Source organism: Stegostoma tigrinum, chromosome 20 (assembly GCF_030684315.1).
Source record: "Stegostoma tigrinum isolate sSteTig4 chromosome 20, sSteTig4.hap1, whole genome shotgun sequence".
Classification (NCBI taxonomy): domain Eukaryota; kingdom Metazoa; phylum Chordata; class Chondrichthyes; order Orectolobiformes; family Stegostomatidae; genus Stegostoma; species Stegostoma tigrinum.
In genome coordinates, this window is record NC_081373.1 from 2,914,537 (window position 1) to 2,935,167 (window position 20,631).

General features: G+C 39.9%; 1 protein-coding gene across 1 annotated transcript in view; it reads right to left on the reverse strand.

Moving 5' to 3' along the window:
• Positions 1-19,864, reverse strand: part of mxi1 (max interactor 1, dimerization protein) — an 81,867-nt gene extending 62,003 nt beyond the window's left edge. Inside the window, exons 1-3 of the mRNA XM_059652943.1 lie at positions 19,596-19,864; positions 19,227-19,317; positions 7,105-7,134 (exon numbers count right to left, since the gene is read on the reverse strand). Coding sequence (XP_059508926.1) covers positions 7,105-7,134; positions 19,227-19,317; positions 19,596-19,668 — 194 coding nt within the window. The 5' untranslated portion in view covers positions 19,669-19,864. The remainder of the gene's footprint in view (positions 1-7,104; positions 7,135-19,226; positions 19,318-19,595) is intronic.
• Between the last annotated feature and the right edge of the window lie 767 nt (positions 19,865-20,631).

Consider the following 20,631-nt stretch of genomic DNA (forward strand, 5'->3'; position numbering starts at 1 on the left):
TCAGATGCCTTTTAAATGTTGTAATTCTACCAGCTTCCACCACTTCCTCTCACAGCTCATTCTATACATGCACCACACTTTGTGTAATAAAGTTGCCCCTTAGTTCTCTTTAAAATCTTACCCCTCTCACCTTAACCTATGCCTCCTGGTTTTGGACTCACCCACCCTGAGGTAAATCCTTTGTCCATTCACCCTATCCATGCCCCTCATGATTTTATAAACCTCTACGAGGTCATCTTTCAGCCTCCGACGCTCCAGGGAAAATAGTCCCAGCCTATTCAACCGCTCCCTATAGCTCAAACCCTCCATCCCTGGCAACATCCTTGTAAATCTTTTCTGAGCCCTTTCTAAGTTCACAACACCCTTCCTATACCAGGGACACCAGAACTGCATGCAGTATTCCAAAAGAGGCCTGACCAACATCCTGTACAGCCACAACATAGCCTCCCAACTCCTATAGTCAATGCAGTCCAATAAAGACAAGCATACCAAACACCACCTTCACTATCCTGATTACCTGCAACTCCACTTTCAAGGAACTATGAGCCTGCACTCCAAGGATTAAACAGTTATTCATTAGAAATGAGTGTAACTTCTAGTGTTAGTGGAAAACAAATATTAGCAGATTGGCCTCCCACACTCAAATTCCTTTCAATTGAACCGAAGTAAGCTTTATAAAGCATGGCTGATCCACTATGAACCATTTTCCTTCACAAAATTAAAATCAGTGCTAATAATATGTTTATTTCTCAAACCAAATTTCCCTCAACTTATTTAGTTTCCAATCAGGTTTAAACTAAAGCTGATAATTCACATGTTCAAAATGCCTTTTACAGGCAGGAATAAAGCCACTTTCAATTTCAATAATAAAGAATTCTAGGTTGATCTATCTGAAATTGACAAATCAGAGATTCCCGAAAGGTACTGCTGTGGAATTGAAATATAGTTGAAATGGAGACCCCTATACAGGGAATCTCTGTCTCACGTTTATACGAATAACTGTTGACAAAATCTAACTGTGGGTTTCTGCCAATATTCTGGAAAGTGAAGGCTGATGCTAGATTTAAAAGTTTAGACTTGCAAGAGTGGAATCTTTAAATAAATGCTTACTAAAAGCAATTAAACAGACAGGTTTACAATTACCTGTACCTTCACTACAAAATATTTCAGCATTGAATAATCTTAAAGAATATGAGTAAAGTTATTTCAAAGGGAATGAATGGGTAGCAAGATGGCTTAGTGATTAGCACTTTTGCCTCACAGCACCAAGGACCGAAGGTGGGATTCCAGCCTTGGGTGACAGTCTGTGTGGAGTCTGCACGTTCTCCCCATGTCTGCGGGTTTCTGCCAAGTGCTCCTGTTTCCTCCCACAGTCCAAAGATGTGCAAGTTAGGTGGATTGACCAGGCTGAATTACCCCTAGTGTTCAGAGTTGTGCAGGTTAAGTGCATTAGCCATGGGAAATACAGGGTAACTAGGATAGGGCGGAGGGATGGGTCTACGTGGGATGTTCTTCAGAGGGTAGATGTGGATTTGTTGGACCAAATGGGCTGTTTCCACACTGTCGGGTTCGATTCTATTCTTAAAAGAGCATTCACATAGTAGGCTATTTTTAATCAAATTAGGAAAACCAAAAGCAATCACGTTGTTTACTGCCTTTTCACTATCAGGACAGAATACCAAGCCCAAGCAGTCTAACTGAGGGAAAATCTATTTCTTCCATAGTTATATTGTCAATAACTAAAATGCGACTGGATGGTCCTAACCCAGGTTTGAACCGAATCCACATTATGAATGTCAGTAATAAGGAATAAATTGAACATCGCACTCAGAGACGGAAGATGATTGCTAAAAATGAAGGAAAAATCCAAGAAAAAATGCTTTTATGTAATAAGAACATAGGAACTAGGAGCAGGAGCAGGCAACTCAGCCCTTGAGCCTGCTCTGCCATTTGATATGATCACAGTAGGTCTCATTTCAGCCTCAACACCACTCTCCTGCCTACTTTCCATAATCCTGCAACCATTACTAATTAAATACCTGTGAATCCCCTCTCTAAATTTAGCCAATGTCTCAACATTCACCAGACTCCGAAGTACTAAATCCCAAAGATTCATGACCCTCTGAGAGAAGTAATTTTTTCACATCTGTGTTTTAGGATAAGGTGTAGCAAATTTAAAAGAATGATCTCTTGTTCTGGGTTGCACATTTGAGGAAACACCCTCTCTATGTCTGCTATGTCAATTCCCATTAACGTCTTAATTACTTTACATCTTAAGTACCCCAATTAAATCTGCTCTCATACTTTTAAACTCTGGGCAGCATAAACTTAATCTGCTCAATCCTTCTTCATAAAATGAATCCGTCATTTCTGCAATCAATCTGGTGAACCTCCTCTGACTTGCCTCCAATGCGATTACATCTCTTCTCAAGTAAAGGGACCAAAACTGTTGCAGCAACATTTCACTACTTTTAGACTCTATTCCTTTAGCAATAAATACCAAAATTCCATTTGCCTTTCTCATTCCCTGCTGTACCTGCATACTAGTTTTCTGTGATTCATGCACAATGACACCCAGATCCCTCTGCACCAAAGTATTTTAAAGTTTCTCTCCGTTTAGAGAGTAAGGTGCCTTTCTATTCTCCTGACAAAAATGGACTTATCTACATTAAACTCCATCCACCCCATATTTTAGCCCATTCACCTAATCTACCCATATCCATTTGTAAATTTCTTATTTTGTGCTTGTAACTGACTTTCCCACACATTTTAGTGTCATCTGCAAATTTGGCTACAGTACCTTCTATCCCCGCATCCAACTCATTAATATAGATTATAAATAACTGGGTCTGAGGACCGAACCCTGTGTCATCCCACTAGCTATATCTTGCCAACAAGAAAAAGATCCATTTAACCGGATTCTCTGCTTTCTGATAGATACACAATCATTTGTCTGAGCTATCCCCATGTGACCTTATCTTATATACAGCACCTTATCAAATGCCTTTAGGAAGTCCAGATACACTACATATAAAGGATCCCAATGATCCAACTTTCTGGTTATACCGAGTCACAGTCACAGAGTCATACAGCCTTGAAACAGACCCTTTGATCCAACTAATCCAAGCTGATCCTTTTTCCAAACCAAACTATTCTCACTTGCCTGTGTTCAGCCCACATCCCTCAAAACCTTTCCTATTCATGTACTTATTCAAATGTCTTTTAAATGTTGTAACCGTACCTGGATTCACCATTTCCTCTGTTCATTCCGCAAACAAAACACTCTCTCTGTTGAAAAAGTTGCCCCTTATGTCCTTCTTAAATCTTTCTTCTCTCATCTTAAAAATGTGCCCCCTAGTTTTGAACTCCCCTACCCGAAGGAAAAGGCCCTTTCTATTCACCTTATCTATGCCTCTCATGATTTTATAAATCTCTATAAGGTCATCCCTCAATGTCCCAAGCTCCAGTGAAAAAAAATCCCAGCCTATCAACCTAGGTTTAAAACTCAAACCTTCCATTTCTGACAATGTTCTGGCAAGTCTTTTCCGAATATCCTTCCTATAGATGGGCAACCAGAACAGTATACATTATTCCAGAAGAGGCCTCACCAAAACCTGCACAAACTCTTAAAACAAGATCATATATGATTTTCCCTTCATAAAACCATGCTGAACCTGAAGGATTGTAGTTTGACTTTCCAAATGCTCTATTATTACTTCCTTAATAATGGGTTCTAACAACTTCCCAATGACAGATATTAAACCAATGGTCTACAGATTCTGCCTTTTTCCCTTTTTGAGGGTGTTATATTAGCATTTTTCCAAACCACTGAAACCTTTCCTGCATCCAAGGAATTTGGAATATTATAATCAATGGACCCACTACTTCTGCTGGCACTTCCTAAAAGACCCTAGGATATAGGCCATTAGGGAGCAGGGTCTTGTCTGCCTTTAATTGCAATAGTTCACTCATTATTTGTCCCTTGTGATGATGACTGTTCTAAGTTCTTCCCTTTCTGTAGCTTCTGCATTACTTGTTGCTACTGGGATAGTATTGCATCCTCCAACATGAAAACTGAAGCAAAATATTGATTTGCCATTTGTGTTCCCTGCTTTTAACTCTCCATTCTTATCTTCTAAGGGGTCAACATTCACTTTAGTTACTTTCTTCCCTTTTATATAATTAGAGAAAGTCTAGCTATCATTTTTATAATCTACCTTTGTACTTTTTAAGTACTATTTTAGGAACTCTTTGTTGATTGTTAAAAAGTTTCCTAATCTTCCAGTCTGCCACTGGTCTTTGCAATAATGGTATACTTTAGTTTGTCTTTATGTTTTCTTTAGCTTCCTTGCTTAATTACGTGTTTTTTTCTCTCCCCTCCACCCTCGCTTACAACTCACCCTTTGCTCTGGAATATATTTTAGCTGGGAGGAACTAAACAGCTCCATAAACATCTGACACTGTTCATGAGCTGCCCTACTTTTTAGTCTTCCTAACCAGTCCACAAGGGCCAAATCTATCCTCATGTCCACATAATCATCTCATACAGAACTTGAAATTCTAGCATGCAATGATTCCCTTTACAATGAGATCCTTAATTAATCCCACCTAATTACATAATACCAAATCCAGAATAGATTGCTCTCTGGTTGGTCCCCAAAATACTGTTCTGAAAAACAATCTTAATACATTCATCAAACACTCCCTTGAAGTTACCCTTGCCAATTTGATTAATCCAGTCCTTTTGCACATCAAAATCATCCATGATTATTACTTATTCGCCTTTCTTACGAACTACAGTATTCTGTATAAAAACGCACGACTATTTTTTGGGAACCTACAGATTACTACTCCCAGTGATGTTTTTCCCTTGTTATTTCTCCAGACTGATTCCACATGTTGATTTCCAGTGCCTATATCACTTCCCACTGCAGTACTGATCTCTTCCTTTTCCAAGAGAGCTACATCACCTATTCATCCTAAACCTGGTCTCCCTGCAACCATGTCTCAGTAATTGCCAACAAAGCATATCATTTGTCTATGTGCACTGTTAATTGGTTAATTTTATACCAATTGCTTTGTGAATTTTAGATACAAAACATTCAAATTATTCTATTCTCAAATTTCCCAACTCTTGTACAATTCCTTGGGGCAATATGATATTCACACATTCTGTCCCTTCCCTTTATTCCCTGGCAACAAATCAGCCTCCTTATTAACCTGCACTCCTAACCATCTCCTTTAATTTTGATTTTTGAAAAAAAATTTCCGTTCAGCTGAACCCTTCCCCCAATGTTTAGTATAAAGTCCTATCTACAGCCTTAGTTAGTAACTCACCAGAAGTCTGGCCACAGCAAAGATTCAGATGGAAGATATCTCATTGGAACAACTCTCTCCTTCTCCAGAACTGGTCGCAATATCCCATGAATACAAATCTATTTCTCCCAAATCAACCTTTGAGCCACTCATTTATATCTTTAATATTACTGAACGGGTAGCTCATGGTTGAGGTAGTAATCCGGAGTTCTGATTCTTAATTTAGCATTTATCTATTCATATTCCCTCAGCAGAACCTCTTGCCTCATTCTACCTATATCCTCAGTTCCTACATGGACCCATGATAACAGGATCTTTCCCTTCCCATTCCAAGCTTCTCCTGGATTAAAAACCCAGGTGAGATATCCTGAATGGTGGTGCCAGAGAGGCAACATAGCTTTTGGGACTCCTGATCTTGGCCATAGAGAACTATGCCTTAATGTTTTGCTCACAACCACTTTCTGTGGAAGAGAATTCCAAAATCTCACCACTGAGCGAAAAAATTTCTCATTTTAATCCTAAATTGTCTACCCCCATATTCTTAGATTTTGACCCCTGATTTCCTTCCAGCATTTACTCTGTCTAGTCCTGTTAGAGTTTCATGGATTTCTATAAGATCTCCCTCACTCTTCTCAACTCCAGTGAATATTGTCCTAATCAATCCAGTCTCTTTCTTCCTACATCAGTCCTGTCATCCCAGAATTAGTCTGGTTACTCTTCAATTTTGGAATTCTTGGTTCCGATACTGAACTACCATCAGCATAAAAAGAAAAAAAATCAAATCTTAGAGACAAAAATTTGAAAGAAAATGTTACCATTAAGTTGTTTGAACCAACACATTATAAAGTATCAGTTAAACAAAATGGTGAAAACAGTAATAAGAGATAATGGGAACTGCAGATGCTGGAGATTTGGTATTGTGTAATTAGTTGGGATTAATTAAGGATCTCATTGTAAAGGGAAGAGTGATCATTGCATGCTAGAATTTCAAGTTCTGTATGAGATGATTATGTGGACATGAGGATAGATTTGGCCTTCGTGGACTGGTTAGGAAGACTAAAAAGTAGGGCAGCTCATGATGGGCCCCTCTGATGAAGGGTCTCGGCCCAAAATGTCAGCTTTTGTGGCTCCGATGAAGGGTCTAGGCCCGAAACGTCAGCTTTTGTGCTCCTAAGATGCTGCTTGGCCTGCTGTGTTCATCCAGCTTCACACTTTATTATCTATGGTGAAAATAGTAAGTTTTCTGAGGACAACATGGCCCCCCACCCCCCGGCAGAATGCTACAATATTGTGTAACATTCTACTTGCATTAATTCATGTCTACTGTTCTAACCTTTCATTGATTAATTGTTCCTGTAATGTAAATAACAGTTCTGGAATGATATCTCTATTCAGGGATTTTCCCCCCAACTTCATATGATCTTGCTCACAGTGCCACAGTAACCTGACACCTTAGCAACAACAACACTACCACCACATGACCCGCTGACAGTTCAGTACATTAGAGGAAAAGAAGGCAACCAATATTCTACTTCAAGTAGGTCAAACATCTACTTACACTTTACAAAAACATTGCTTTCTCCTTTGGGGTAACTAAAAGCTATTATCAATCGTGAACCAATTTTAAAATTGCTAACTGCCTTCTCTATTTTATTGTAAAAGTTAAATTTTAGGAATCAAATCGTATTTAAAAACTTATACCCAATTTAACAAGCATGTGAGAATAAAACGTTTACAGCCATTACCAGGTTATATAATCAAGTAACAGTTCTCATGCAAGTGACTTACCGGTTCTTTTCTAATTCATTGTGTGTAGATCTGTAAGACAGAAATTTAGCAGTTATTCTGAAAGCTTTTTTAAAACATCTCTGTCAGAATCATTGAGAAACAAACTTATCGTACATGAACTTAAGTATGTTATGCTTCTTTTCTGATCTTCCAATAACCTTCCTTCCTCCCTTAAAGATGTTGACTCATATGTGCTACTTGCCCTTATTTTGTTCAAGGGGTCATTCTTAAAGCTAAAGACAGCAGGCCAAGCAGCATCTTAGGAGCAGGAAAGCTGACGTTTCGGCCTAGACCCTTTATCAGAAGGGTAGTCATGGAGTTTGTAACAGATAAAAACAGTGATAAACCTGTCAACAAAGAAATACATTGCTTACTAGGAGCCAGAAAACATTAAACCAGTGAGGTAACAATTTCCTTGCAAATGAATATGAAAGCTCTAATTTAAGGCTGCACTTATATGAAATCTCTAACTAGCTGCTTTAAGGAAAGGCGATGGCCTAGTGGTATTATCGCTGAAATGTTAATCCAGAGACGCATTGTGGTTAGTGTGATATCTTCGTTACTTTTGAAAAAAAAAACTTTTATTAACTTATGGCTGTTTGGTTTGTGCTAATTTAGATACTGTGGTGTCTAGGAAATTAATGTTTACCTTATCTGTTATGATTTTAGGTTTAAATTGAGGGTCTTGATTAATTCTTTTAATTCCGTCTCTGTACAAATCCATATATGTCAATACAGTACAAAAATATTGTTATTAAGTGAGTACATCACTGAATAAAAGAGTCAGTGAGAATGAAAAAGGAGACCATGAAAACAAAAATTTGGCATCCAATAATCAAAAAGTAGCCTTCAAGAAAATTTCAGGAAAAGCCCACAAAAAAGGAAATTATTTTGTGCCTTGCAAATTATAATCATAAGTGACTTTAATTTCTATGTAGATTGGGTCAGTCAGATTAGCAAAGAGCCTGGAAAATAAGTTCATAAAATGTGTGTTTGAATCAATTTCTTATTTCAGTATATTGTAAAGCCTCAGAGATAGTAAGAACTGTCGTTGCTGGAGTCTGAAATAACACAGTGTAGAGCTGGAGGAACACAAAGGGCAGGCAGCATCAAAGGAGGAGGAAAGTTGATGTTTCGGATTGGGACCCTTCTGCAGGAACAGGCTATTCTCGACCCAATAATGAACAATGAGACAGGACTGGTCAATAACCTTATGATAAATGAGCCTCTAGGTGAGAACAATCATATGTTGTAAAATGTCCAAATTATAGAGGAGGCGGTGCTGGACGTTTTAAAACATATGAAGGTGGATAAATCCCCAGGGCCTGATCAGGTGCACCCTAGAATGAACATCAACTAGCCACAAAACGACATGACCCACTATCACTCGTATCCTTACATACAGATAAGGAAGGACACCACTTTGATTGGGACAACACATCCCTCCTAGGACAAGCCAAACAGAGACATGCACGAGAATTCCTAGAAGCATGGCATTCCAACCGGAATTCCATCAACAAACACATTGACTTGGAGCCAATCTACCATCCCCTGAGAAAAAGAACAGGAAATGACATCACCAACCCAAGGAAACCTAACCAGATAAATAGAAAGCGGGACATAACACCAGTGCTTCGTCGGAGGCTCACTGATGATGTTACCTAGAATGGTGACGAAACGTCTGAAAACTAACCTTCCAGCTCAGCGAGCAAACTCACATCCAGAGCCTCAACCTGAGCTACAAATCTTCTCAAAACTCACTTGCACCCTAGAACTTGGTGAGAAGACAATCAACAATGGATTCAAAATTATCATCAGATTCTTAATTCCAGACATTTTTATCGAATTCAAATTCCATTATCTGCCTTGGTGGGATTCAAACCTGGGTCCCCAGAACATTATATAGGTCTCTGGATTAACAGTGCAGCGATAATACCATTAAGCCATCACCTCCCCATTGGGGGGCAAGCAGCTGAGATGACGCTGACGGACAGGATTTACATGTATTGGGAAGGGCAAGGCCTGATTAGGGATAGTTAATATAGTTTTGTGTGTGGGAAATCATGTCTCACTAACTGAGTAGTGTTTTTTGAAGAAGTAACAAGGATTGATGAAAGCAGAGCAGTGGACGTGCTCCATATGGACTTCACTAAGGCTTTCAACAAGGTTCCTCACGGTAGACTGGTTAGCAAGGTTAGATCACATGGAATAACGGGAGAACTAGCCACTTGGGATACAGAACTGACTCGAAGGTAGGAGAAACAGGGTGGTGGTGGAGGAGGGTTGCTTTCCAGATGGGAGGCCTGTGACCAGCAGTGTACCACAAGGATTAGTGCTGGCTCATTTATATAAATGATTTGGATGTGAGCATAGGAGGTATGGTTAGTAAGAATTTGACACCAAAATTGGTGAAGTAGTGGACATCAAGAAGGTTACCTTAGAGTACGATCAGACCTTGATCAGATGGACGGGTGGGCTGAGCAGTGGCAGATGGAGTTTAATTTAGAGAAATGTGACGTGCTGCATTTTGGAAAGGCAAATCAAGCAGGACTTATACACTTAATGGTAAGATCCTGGGAGTGTTGCTGACAAAGAGACCTTAGAGTGCAGGTTCATAGTTCCTTGAAAGTAGAGTTGCCAGTAGACAGGATAATGAAGGTGGCATTTGATATGTTTGCCTTTATTGGTCTATGCATTGAGTGTAGGAGTTCAGAGGTCATGTTGGGGCTGTACAGACATTGGTTAGACCACTTTTGGAACACTATGTTCAATTCTGGTCTCCCTGATATAGGAAGGATGTTGTGATACTTTAAAGGTTCAGAAAAGATTTATGAGGGTATTGCCCGGGTTGGAGGGTTTGAACTATTGGGTCAGGCTCAATAGGCGAGGGCTTTCTTCCCTGGAACGTTGGAGGCTAAGGGGTGACTTTATAGAGGTTTATAAAATCATGAGGGACACAGATAAGGTGAACAGGTCTTTTCCCCAGGGTGGGGGAGTCCAAATGTGGGGGCATAGGTTTAACATGAGAGGGGGAAGATTTAGAAGAGACCTAAGGGGCACACAGAGGCTGGTGCAAGCACCGAATGAGCTGCCGGAGGAAGTGGTAGAGGCTGGTACAATTATAACATTTAAAAGGCATCTGGATGGGTACACGAATAGAAAGAGTTTAGAGGGATAAGGGCCAAATGCTGGCAAATAGAACTAGATTAATTTATGATATCTGTTCAGCACGGACGAGTTGGACCAAAGCATCTGTTTCCATGATGGACAGCTCTATGGCTCTATAACACAGTAGAATTTCATGTTCAGTTTGATGAGGAGAAACATGGTTTCTAATTTGATTATCGTTAATCACTAGGGTTTCAAGGCAGAAGTGAACTGGGAAACTCAGTTAAAAGGTAGGAAAGTAGAGATGCCAATGCCGACTCTTAAGGGGCTATTTAATAACTCAGCAAAAATTTATTCCAATAAAAAAAGTCTCCACCAGAAGAATACATCCTTTGTGGCTAAATAAGGAAGCTAAGGACAGTATCAAATTGAAAGAAACAATGTACAAATCTGAAAAGATTAATTGGTCAGATCTGGGAAGGTGCTGTTGTAGTGTGAACATCACTGGACTAGAAATTAAGAGGCCCTGATGGCATGCATTTAACTCTCACCACGGCAGCTGATGGCATTCAAGTTCAATTCATACATGCAAATCTAGAACTGAAAGCTAGCCTCAATACTGGTGCTAGAATGGGATCAGTTTCACTAATCATAACTGATTCACTAATGTCCTTTAATTATGGAAATCTTTTGTCCTTACCTGATCTGGCAACTCCAGAGCCAAAGTCAGGATGTTCATTAGGTGATCACTGAAATAGTGCAGCGAACCACTTAGTTCAAGGACAATTTAAGGATGGGCAACAAACATCAGACTTAACAGGGACGACCACATCCCATGAGAGAACATAAAATTAAGAATCAGCAAAGAATGAGGAAAAAGGAGAAGTGTACAATCTGAACTGAAGCTGGTTAATAATATAAAAACAGACAGTATTTGAGTTTCTACAAATGATTAAACAGGAATAAAGTAAATAAAGCTAGTGTTGGCCCTTTAGAGAGTGAGACTGAGGAATTGTGAATGAAATACAGGGTACCAGTAGAGGCACTGAACAGGTATTTTGTGCCTGTCTTCGTTGTAGAAGACATAGAAAACTCCCCAATGATGTTACTGAAAAGTGACACAGCTTTTTGTCTCAACTTCATCAGGACAATTTTCATGAATACCATGTATAGTGCACAGTGTACCTCAGATTGCTCTGAAGGACAAGGTATCTTAAAAATGTAAGCATCAGGTGAAGCCAGCTGTTTACACTACTACTATGCAGTAGCAAAACAAATAGTGTTTATCACGTAAAGGATACTGCCATCGAACTAAAAAGACTTTCTACTTTTTGCACAAATGAGTAATGTAGAATATGAATTTCAACACCACTGTGATGCTACACTAGTAGGCTCTTTATCCCAAAGGCCAGTGGGTCATAACAAATGTATCAAATTGGTACTCCAGAGACCCAGGTTAATATTTTAGGGAAACACAGTCGTTGAAATTTACATTCAAGTAATAATATTGCATAAATAAAAGAAACCTAGTCTAATGGTAACTGCGAGACCATTGGCGAATGGTCCTGATGAAGGGTCCCGACCTGCAATGTCGACTTACCTGCTCCTCTAATGCTGCCTGACCTGCTGCATTCCTGCAGCTCCAGATTGTATTGACTCTGACTCCACCACCTGCAGTTCTTGCTATCATAAAAACTCATTTGGTTCACTAATGTCCTTTACGGGAAGGAAAATCTTGACTCTCACCTGATTTGGTCTACAAGTGACTCCAGACCACAGTATTTGATTGACTCTAACTGCCCTTTGAAACTGACAAGCAAGCACTCCTTTCAAAGCAATTAGGGATGGGCAATAAAAACTGGAAAAGAATGCTCCTGCCCAGTGAAGTAGTTCAGGCCTACTCATTGAAAGTTTTAAAGCTAAGATAGATAATTTTTTGAACAGTAAAGGAATTAAAGCTATGGTGAGAGGGTGAGTAAGTGGAGCTAAAGCAACGAAAAGATCAGCCATGATCTCATTGAATGGCGGTGCAGACTTTAAGGGCCTACTCCTGCTCCTGGTTCATATGTTCTTATAAAACAGACGAGGTACCGACCTTGCCTAACCAGGGCGTGTTAGCAAAACTCAAAATACAGTGGCCAACATTAGGGGTGATTCCACAACAGTATTATTTGTTAATAACCAAATTGAGATTGAAAGGCAGGCTTACAGTATCGTGTTCTTGGGCATACTGGAAGGAAAATATATTAATGCATGCGGTCCTGTTCCTTGCAGACAGAAGAACCAGTACACATACTGCACCTGCTCTAGCTAAGCAAAATAAGCCACAGTCATTCTCTGATTCACTCCTCAGTGCAATGCCTTAACCAGTCAGAGTCAATCTGTCTCATTTAAATCTTAACAAAGCTAGGCAGTTAACTGTCAGCGATTTAACTGGTGCATTTCCATGGCAATGCCTCCACCAATCAGCATTCCCTTCTAACACAGTATAAACACAGTGTTCTGTTCTGGATGCGAGTTTGCTCGCTGAGCTGGAAGGTTAGTTTTCAGACGTTTTGTCACCATTCTAGGTAACATCATCAGTGAGCCTCCGACGAAGCGCTGGTGTTATGTCCCGCTTTCTATTTATCTGGTTAGGTTTCCTTGGGTTGGTGATGTCATTTCCTGTTCTTTTCCTCAGGGGATGGTAGATGGGCTCCAAGTCAATGTGTTTGTTGATGGAGTTCCGGTTGGAATGCCATGCTTCTAGGAATTCTCGTGCATGTCTCTGTTTGGCTTGTCCTAGGAGGGATGTGTTGTCCCAATCAAAGTGGTGTCCTTCCTTATCTGTATGTAAGGATATGAGTGATAGTGGGTCATGTCGTATCCTTACATACAGATAAGGAAGGACAGCACTTTGATTGGGACAACACATCACTCCTAGGACAAGCCAAACAGAGACATGCACGAGAATTCCTAGAAGCATGGCATTCCAACCGGAACTCCATCAACAAACACATTGATTTGGAGCCCATCTACCATCCCCTGAGGAAAAGAACAGGAAAGGACATCACCAACCCAAGGAAACCTAACCAGATAAATAGAAAGCGGGACATAACACCAGCGCTTCGTCGGAGGCTCACTGATGATGTTACCTAGAATGGTGACGAAACGTCTGAAAACTAACCTTCCAGCTCAGCGAGCAAACTCACATCCAGAACCTCAACCTGAGCTACAAATCTTCTCAAAACTCACTAACAGTGTTCTGTTTTACATTGGTAATCTTGTGAATTATCCTGATAAGTGCAAGACAAAAATGCTTCAACAAAGTGTGTCCTTTTTTCCAGCAACACTTGTGTTCTATACCACTAAACAACTATTTGCAAGAATACCTGAAAAACAAGAGGGACTTAAAACAACCATCACCATCAACAGAGAAAAGGGGCTGGAAAACTTATCAGACCTAAATGGTGACTAATCTCCAGGAACAGATGGTCTGCACCTTAGAATTTTAAAAGAACTGACCATAGATGCTGCTTGGCCTGCTGTGTTCATCCAGCTCCACACTTTGTTATCTCCGATTCTCCAGCATCTGCAGTTCCCATTATAACTATCTTTATGGTCACAGACAAAGTATTGATTGTTTTCTTTCAAATTCACAAGATTCTGGAATGGTCCAGTAGATTGGAAAATAACTAATGTAAAACATTCCTCAAGAAAGGAGGAAGACAGAAAACATTAAACTATAAGCTAGTCTGCCTAACATCTGTCACAGAAAAATTGTTAGAATCCATTACTTAGGATATAGCAGAATATTTAGAAAATTGTGACATGGTCAGCAAAATCAAACGGCTTTATGAAAGGGAATTTTTGTTTGAATTAATTTATTAGTTTTGGTGGATATAACAAGTAAGATGAATAAAGAGGAACCTACAGATGTGGGGTGCTTTGATTTCCAAAAGGCATTTTGACAATGTGCCACATTAAAGCTTATGACACACTTTACGATATGTATTAGTATAGATGACGGATTATTTAGCTAACAGGAAACAGAGTGGGGGTAAATGGATCATTTTCAGGTTGGCAAGCTGCAACTTGTGTCATGGGGATCTATGTTGGTATTTTAACCATTTACAGTGTATACCAGTGACTTAGAGAAAGAGCGAATTGTATTGTCTCTATATTTGCCCATGACACCAGGTTGGTCGGAAAGTAGTTGTGATGTACAGAGGAAATTAACAAAAGGGTATAGTTAGATTAAATGAGCAGTCAAAAATTTGGCTGATACAGTATATAAGGTGAGAACTTATCCACCTTTATAAGAATAGAAAAGCAGTATACAATTTAAATGGAGAAAGACGGCAGAATTTGGCAGTATGAGGGATCTGGGTGCCCTGGTACATGAACCACAAAGTTAAGATGCCACTGCAACAAGTGAGTATGAAGGAAAATGCAATGTTGGTGTTTACGGAAAACAGGAACGGAACTTAAAAGTAGGGGTGTCTTACCACAGTTGCAGAGATGTGCCATTACATTGGGAATTGCGCACAGCTTTGCTTTCCATAAGTGAAAAAAATGCAAATACATTAGAAACAGATTACAGGAGGCTCACTTGACTCATTCCTGGAATGAAGGGCTTACCTTATGAAGATAGGTTCAGCAGATCAAGCACATACCCATTGGAGATTAGAAGAATGAGAGGTGGTCTTTTCAAAACAGGTAAGATCCCAAGGGGACTTAGAAAGGTGAATACTGGGAGGTTGTTTCCTCTTGCGGGAAAGCCTGAATTAGGGGACACAGCTGAAGAATCAGAGATCTCCCTTTTACGATAGGTGAGAAGGAACTTCTCCTGCTTCTAAGTCCAATATTCCTATGCACTTTGACCGGCTGCCATAATAGGTTGTGAACTTGTGTCTCCAAAAATTAGCCTGTACTCCTGGATTATCACTGCTCCACCATTTTCTCTGCAACTAGAGATTATTTTTCAGGCCCTATAACAGAGCCACCATCTCTACTGTACATTCTCAAGTTAGACCACAATATCATAATTTGAAATGCAGTCTTTATACACAAAACAATGAATAAATTTCTTCAAATTATTTAAGCAGCCTAAGCCAAACAGTCATCTAAATCAAAAAGATTACATCAAAGTAGAAATTTACAACTGTGGTTTAGTACAGGAAAAGTGTTAAATTTTGCCAATTTCTCATTCCAAAATTTTTTTCTGGAAATATGAAATCTTCCTGCTCTCCACCATTAATTAACACAACAACAAAATGTAAATTTAGTTACTGAATCAGTCGAAGGAGACCATTCAAATTCTTCAAGTGAACGAAAATTGAGTAAATAAATGAATGAATCTAAATTCATTCACACCCAAACCTCAGGCGCGGTTCAGGACGCAATCAATAATGGTACTACATAAGAGAGAGATCAATCTTAGCTTCATTCTCTGGTGTACAAGGTAATGAGAGGCACGGATAGAGTCGATAGCCAGAGACTTTTCCCCAGGGCAGGATTGACTGCCACGAGGGGTCATAGTTTTAAGGTGTTAGGAGGAAGGTATAGAGGAGACGTCAAAGGGAGGTTCTTCACCCAGAGAGTTGTGAGCTATTGGAATAGTTTACCAGTGGTAGTCGTGGAAGCGGAGTCATTAGTGACATTTAAGTGACTGCTGGACATGCACATGGACAGCAGTGAATTGAGGGGAATGTAGGTTAGGTTATTTTATTTTTGGATTAGGAATATTCCATGGCACAACATCATGGGCTGAAGGGCCTGTACTGTGCTGTACTTTTCTATGTTCTATGTTCTATGTCATTAATTAAGGAGAATTAGGAGGGTCCATCTGTTTCCAAGGTGCACATTTCCCATTGGGTCTTGACCAATTTCAGCCAGTGCTGAGACCCATAGGTAAGTTCAGATGTAAAATAATTGACTAGCAATGTACAGCAGTCCAACTCCTTCTAATTCTATGAGAAAGATGCTAAAAAACTTTAATAGAACCACAGGAGGCCACTCAAAGTTGCTCAAGACACAGAAGTTACTGGCTAACGGTTCAACCAATAAGGCCTCAAATCAATATTGAGTTAGGCCACCCAAAGCAAGAGTCTATCAATTTAGCATTGGTCCCAAAGTATACATCAGGTACCGGTTTCTGCTCTATTAAATTAGTTTATGGTATAAATGGGTGCAATGCTACTGAATTTATACATCAACATTTCCTTATTTGTAACAAACAAGTATCAGCTACCCAATCCACAACTACTCTTCAGAAGATGTATACATGGTAAATTAGGTAATAGATTTTATTTTTATTCTTTATTAATTCTCCAAAACAATGTCTGCAATTCACTTTAAAATATACTATCATTTGTACACGTCAAGGAAAACTACTTGCATCCAATGCTGTAAAACAGCTCAACTGAGTTCTCAGCAAAAAAAAATCAACAATGACTGAAAAATAGAGATACAAACAAAACCAATTAAAAGCTGAGTCCTTCAGATATATTTAGTGAGTGTTTTAAAGGAGGAGAGAAAGGTGGAAATGCAAAGAGTTTTACAACAGAATACCAGAGATTTCGGCCTAGTCAGAAAGGTGCAGCAGCAAATAAAAACAAAGTGCAGGAGAAACATAGCTGGTCTTGAAGCATCTGTGAAGTGAGATTTCAGATTATCAGCACCTGCAATATTTTGGTTTTACTTTAAAGTCGAGCAATAAATGTTTCAAGGATGTGGGGTTGTACTTGAGGCCACAATTGGATGGGAAAGGGTAAGGCTAAGGTTATGAAGGGATTTTTATGAGAGTGAATTAGTAAATTGTAGACTGGAGGAAGAAGTAGCCAGTGCAGGTCGATCTGAAAATCAATTTGATGCAGAATAGGGAAGCAGCAGCAGAGTTTATAAGAGGGTGCAAGGTGGGAGTGGGATACCAGGCAGGAGAGCAATGGAGTAGAGTCTAAGGTAACAACGCAATGAATAAATGTTTCAGCAGCAGGTGAGTGGAGCTGCGTTAAAGTCAGGGCAATGTTACAGAGATGTGGACATGGGATCAGAAGCAGAATGCAGGAACAAGTAAGATGGAAAAGTAATTAACAGTGTGGTTCGGTCTTAGACAATAACCAGGTTTATGGGTGGGGTCCATGATAAGAAGATGAATTGTATTCTAGAACCAAAGACAACAGCATAACAGAACATGCCAATAGTGAATGGTATATATGCACACCTCAAAGCTTCTAAGCATATAATAAAACATATTAATATATCATCAAAACAGAAGAATTCCATTATGGACTAATAATCTTTGAATAATCATCAGATTTTCCTTCTTATTGATTAGCAATGAGCTTTAACACTTGCTAGTTGGCACTTAAAAATAATTAGACGTTATGTCCAACTTTGTGACTGCATTTAGTCAAACATATACAGATAAGATGATCCCAGGTCCAGTTTCTGTTGTTGACTAAATGCTGATAACAGCATTGACTAATTTAACAATGCCGTTCAAAGGTGTGCTACAATTGGATTGGAAAAGTGACAGGAATAAATGCATTTGTGGCTCCTGCTTTTGGCTGTTACCAGGTTTTTCGCTGAGAAGTATAGGTTTGGATGGTGGGAGGTGTAGACATCCGGTGGGACAGGATGGATCTCAACTATGACATCAGTCACGTTGAGTACACTACAAGCATTTATTGTCCTAATGAACAGGCTAATAAGCTAATTTAGATGGAAATGAGGTGATGGTAAGTTCTGCCAACCCCCACAGAACTGTACAATAGTGATGGTTAATGCCTTCCTCAAGATGCACAATTTGCATGTTACTTGACTAGTGAGATTCTTCATGTGTCTATCCTTGCACTTGAAAGTATTAACTTTACACTAAATTACCCCTTCCTGCTCTACTGGAAGTGGTGGTGGTGGGACAGGGGACACACATGCAACAACCTAGTTTTGACATTCAGAGTTTGTACTGTACTGCAAATTCAAAATTATAACCTCATTTTTTTAAAGAAAGGATTATTTTCAATTTCAAGTGTTTTCTATCTTGAACTTATAGTCACAACATTTCTATAACCTACATACCACACAGTAATGAATAACTAGTCAGAAACTTGGCATTTTTTCAATGCTATACCATCCTGAAAATAAAACTGAATCCAAAATATAAACAAATATTGAACAGGTAAGAAACATGAACATTTCAAAGCCTGTCTTTAAATTGGACTTAATGAAACTGTAGTTATTAGTGGGAATAAAAGAGTTTTGTGAATAATGACTAAAGTTCATTAAACTTTAGTCACAGATTTCCAACAGCTCAACCAGAAACTGTCTATCTCAGTAAGACCACAATAATGGGTAAAAACAAGAATTGAATGAAAGGCCTAGGGATCGTGCACCATTTCCTCAACAATCATGGCATTTCTGATATGGAAAACACAACCGACATAATTAGTGCTAGGTGTTTCCTTAAACTGATAACGTATTAGATTTTTATTCAACTGTAAACTACGGGTTCTTCCACCAAAGAAACTAATCAAGCGTAAAATAACGACAGTCAAAATTCAGAGACAAATATACAGATAATTCCGTGCCCCCTTTTAATTTCACATCACTGTGTGTGTGTTTAAACTGTAAATCTGACAATCAGCTGATTACAGATGGCGCTCGAACTCCTCGTTCCCTTAAAAAACATAATTAGCTTCGCATTTATTTTTCCCCTCCAACAGTTTGCACTTCTCGGCGCACAGGCAAAAAACAAAAATGTTGCCGAGGGAAACCCGGGCGGTATATACTGAAAGAAAGTTGATGCACTTTCCAGTCACAACTGCGGCCGTTTGTTGGGGGGGGGGGGGGGAGAGAATTAAAAATTAAAAATACACATAAAATGGCGGGTACAGTCAGTGGCAACCACATAAACAGCGCTCTTTAACCGTTTCGTTTTCACTTACCCCGACTTTAACGCACCTTTCCTTTTGCTTTAAAAACGTACTTATAGATATAAAGGTGAGAGGCGCTTTTTTTTTCATTTTTTTTACCTATTGCTCGAATTCTTTTTGGTTTTCATTTTCTTCCTCGTCCCTGGCTCGACATTGCGGGGTAACGTCGATGCATATCCGTGCTCAGCTTCTGAAAAGGGGGGGGGGGGGGGAAGCAAACAAAAAACACAGGAATAAAACAAAAGTTCAACGTTCGGTATTTTTGTTTTGACTGCACTATTGTTGAGGATTGAAGTTTCACGCCGACGGGGATCCGGAGGGAGAGAGATCTATTTGTAAACGTCGCGGGGGTTTTGTTGGCTGCTCCTTCCACTGCGGTTAGTGGCAGTTGGAACACTTGGACGATTTGAATTTTTATAAATAAATAATAATTTTTATCGGATTTGTTTAGTCGCCGTCCGGTTTTACCTCGATCTCTCCTCTCTATATACTCAGCTGCTTCTAACAGTCTCTGGATGTTGATTGATTGCACTGAGTTCATTATTTTATTTGTATTTGGTCGTGTATATATAATTATTATATATACATAAGGTATAAAAAAATTAAAAAGTAAAAGGGATGGAATTAGTATTTTTTTAAAAAATGTTTTAAAAATAAAAAATGAAAGGTAAAAAGGGGGGGGTGAGGAAAAACGAGCGATCTGCAAGCAGCCGACCCTCCTCACTCTCTCAGTCCAAGTTTGTTTACCTCAGGATAGATCGAGGAGGACGGCTCCGACACAACCACACCACTGCGCCTGCGCCAATTTCACCCCCTTCCCTCCCCCGCAGCCCCAGGTCCGTGCGCACCGATCGATGGGAGACGGAGTCCTTGCCAGCGCCCACTCCACATGAACGAGAGAGAGAGCGGACTACAATTCCCGCCGGGCCACGCGCTCCCGGCCGTCGTGGGCGGAGATGGGGACGGGGAGACGACCCGGTAACAAGTGACGTCACGAAGATCTGCCGGCTTCTGGTTGGTGGAGGTCCGCCACTAGCAAGGTTATTGGGGGAGAGACGTTGGGGGCTGGCCAAAGGGTGGTTACACCCCCGTGAGACATGCACATGTCGGGAAGGCGGCGGGCTTGTGGGCACGTTCCCGTACGGGCGCGCGCAGTGGTGAGTGTAACATTTTGTTGGTAGTAAGTTCAACTGTGTTCCTTTCACTTACGTTATAAATCCGTGTCTCAATACAATGTGTTACCCAAGAGAATCTATCGAGTTATATCGAAAAGACCTTGTTGCATTGCTTCAGTTTTAGTTCCGTCAATAGGAGCGCCATTCAAAGTGGGCAAAAACAAAGTTGCTGGAAAAGCTCAGCAGGTCTGGCAGCATCGGTGGAGGACAAAACAGAGTTAACATTTCGGGGCCGGTGACCCTTCCTCAGAACTGGACCCGAAACGTTAACTCTGATTTACTCTTCACAGATGCTGCCAGACCTGCTGAGCTTTTTCCAGCAACTCTTG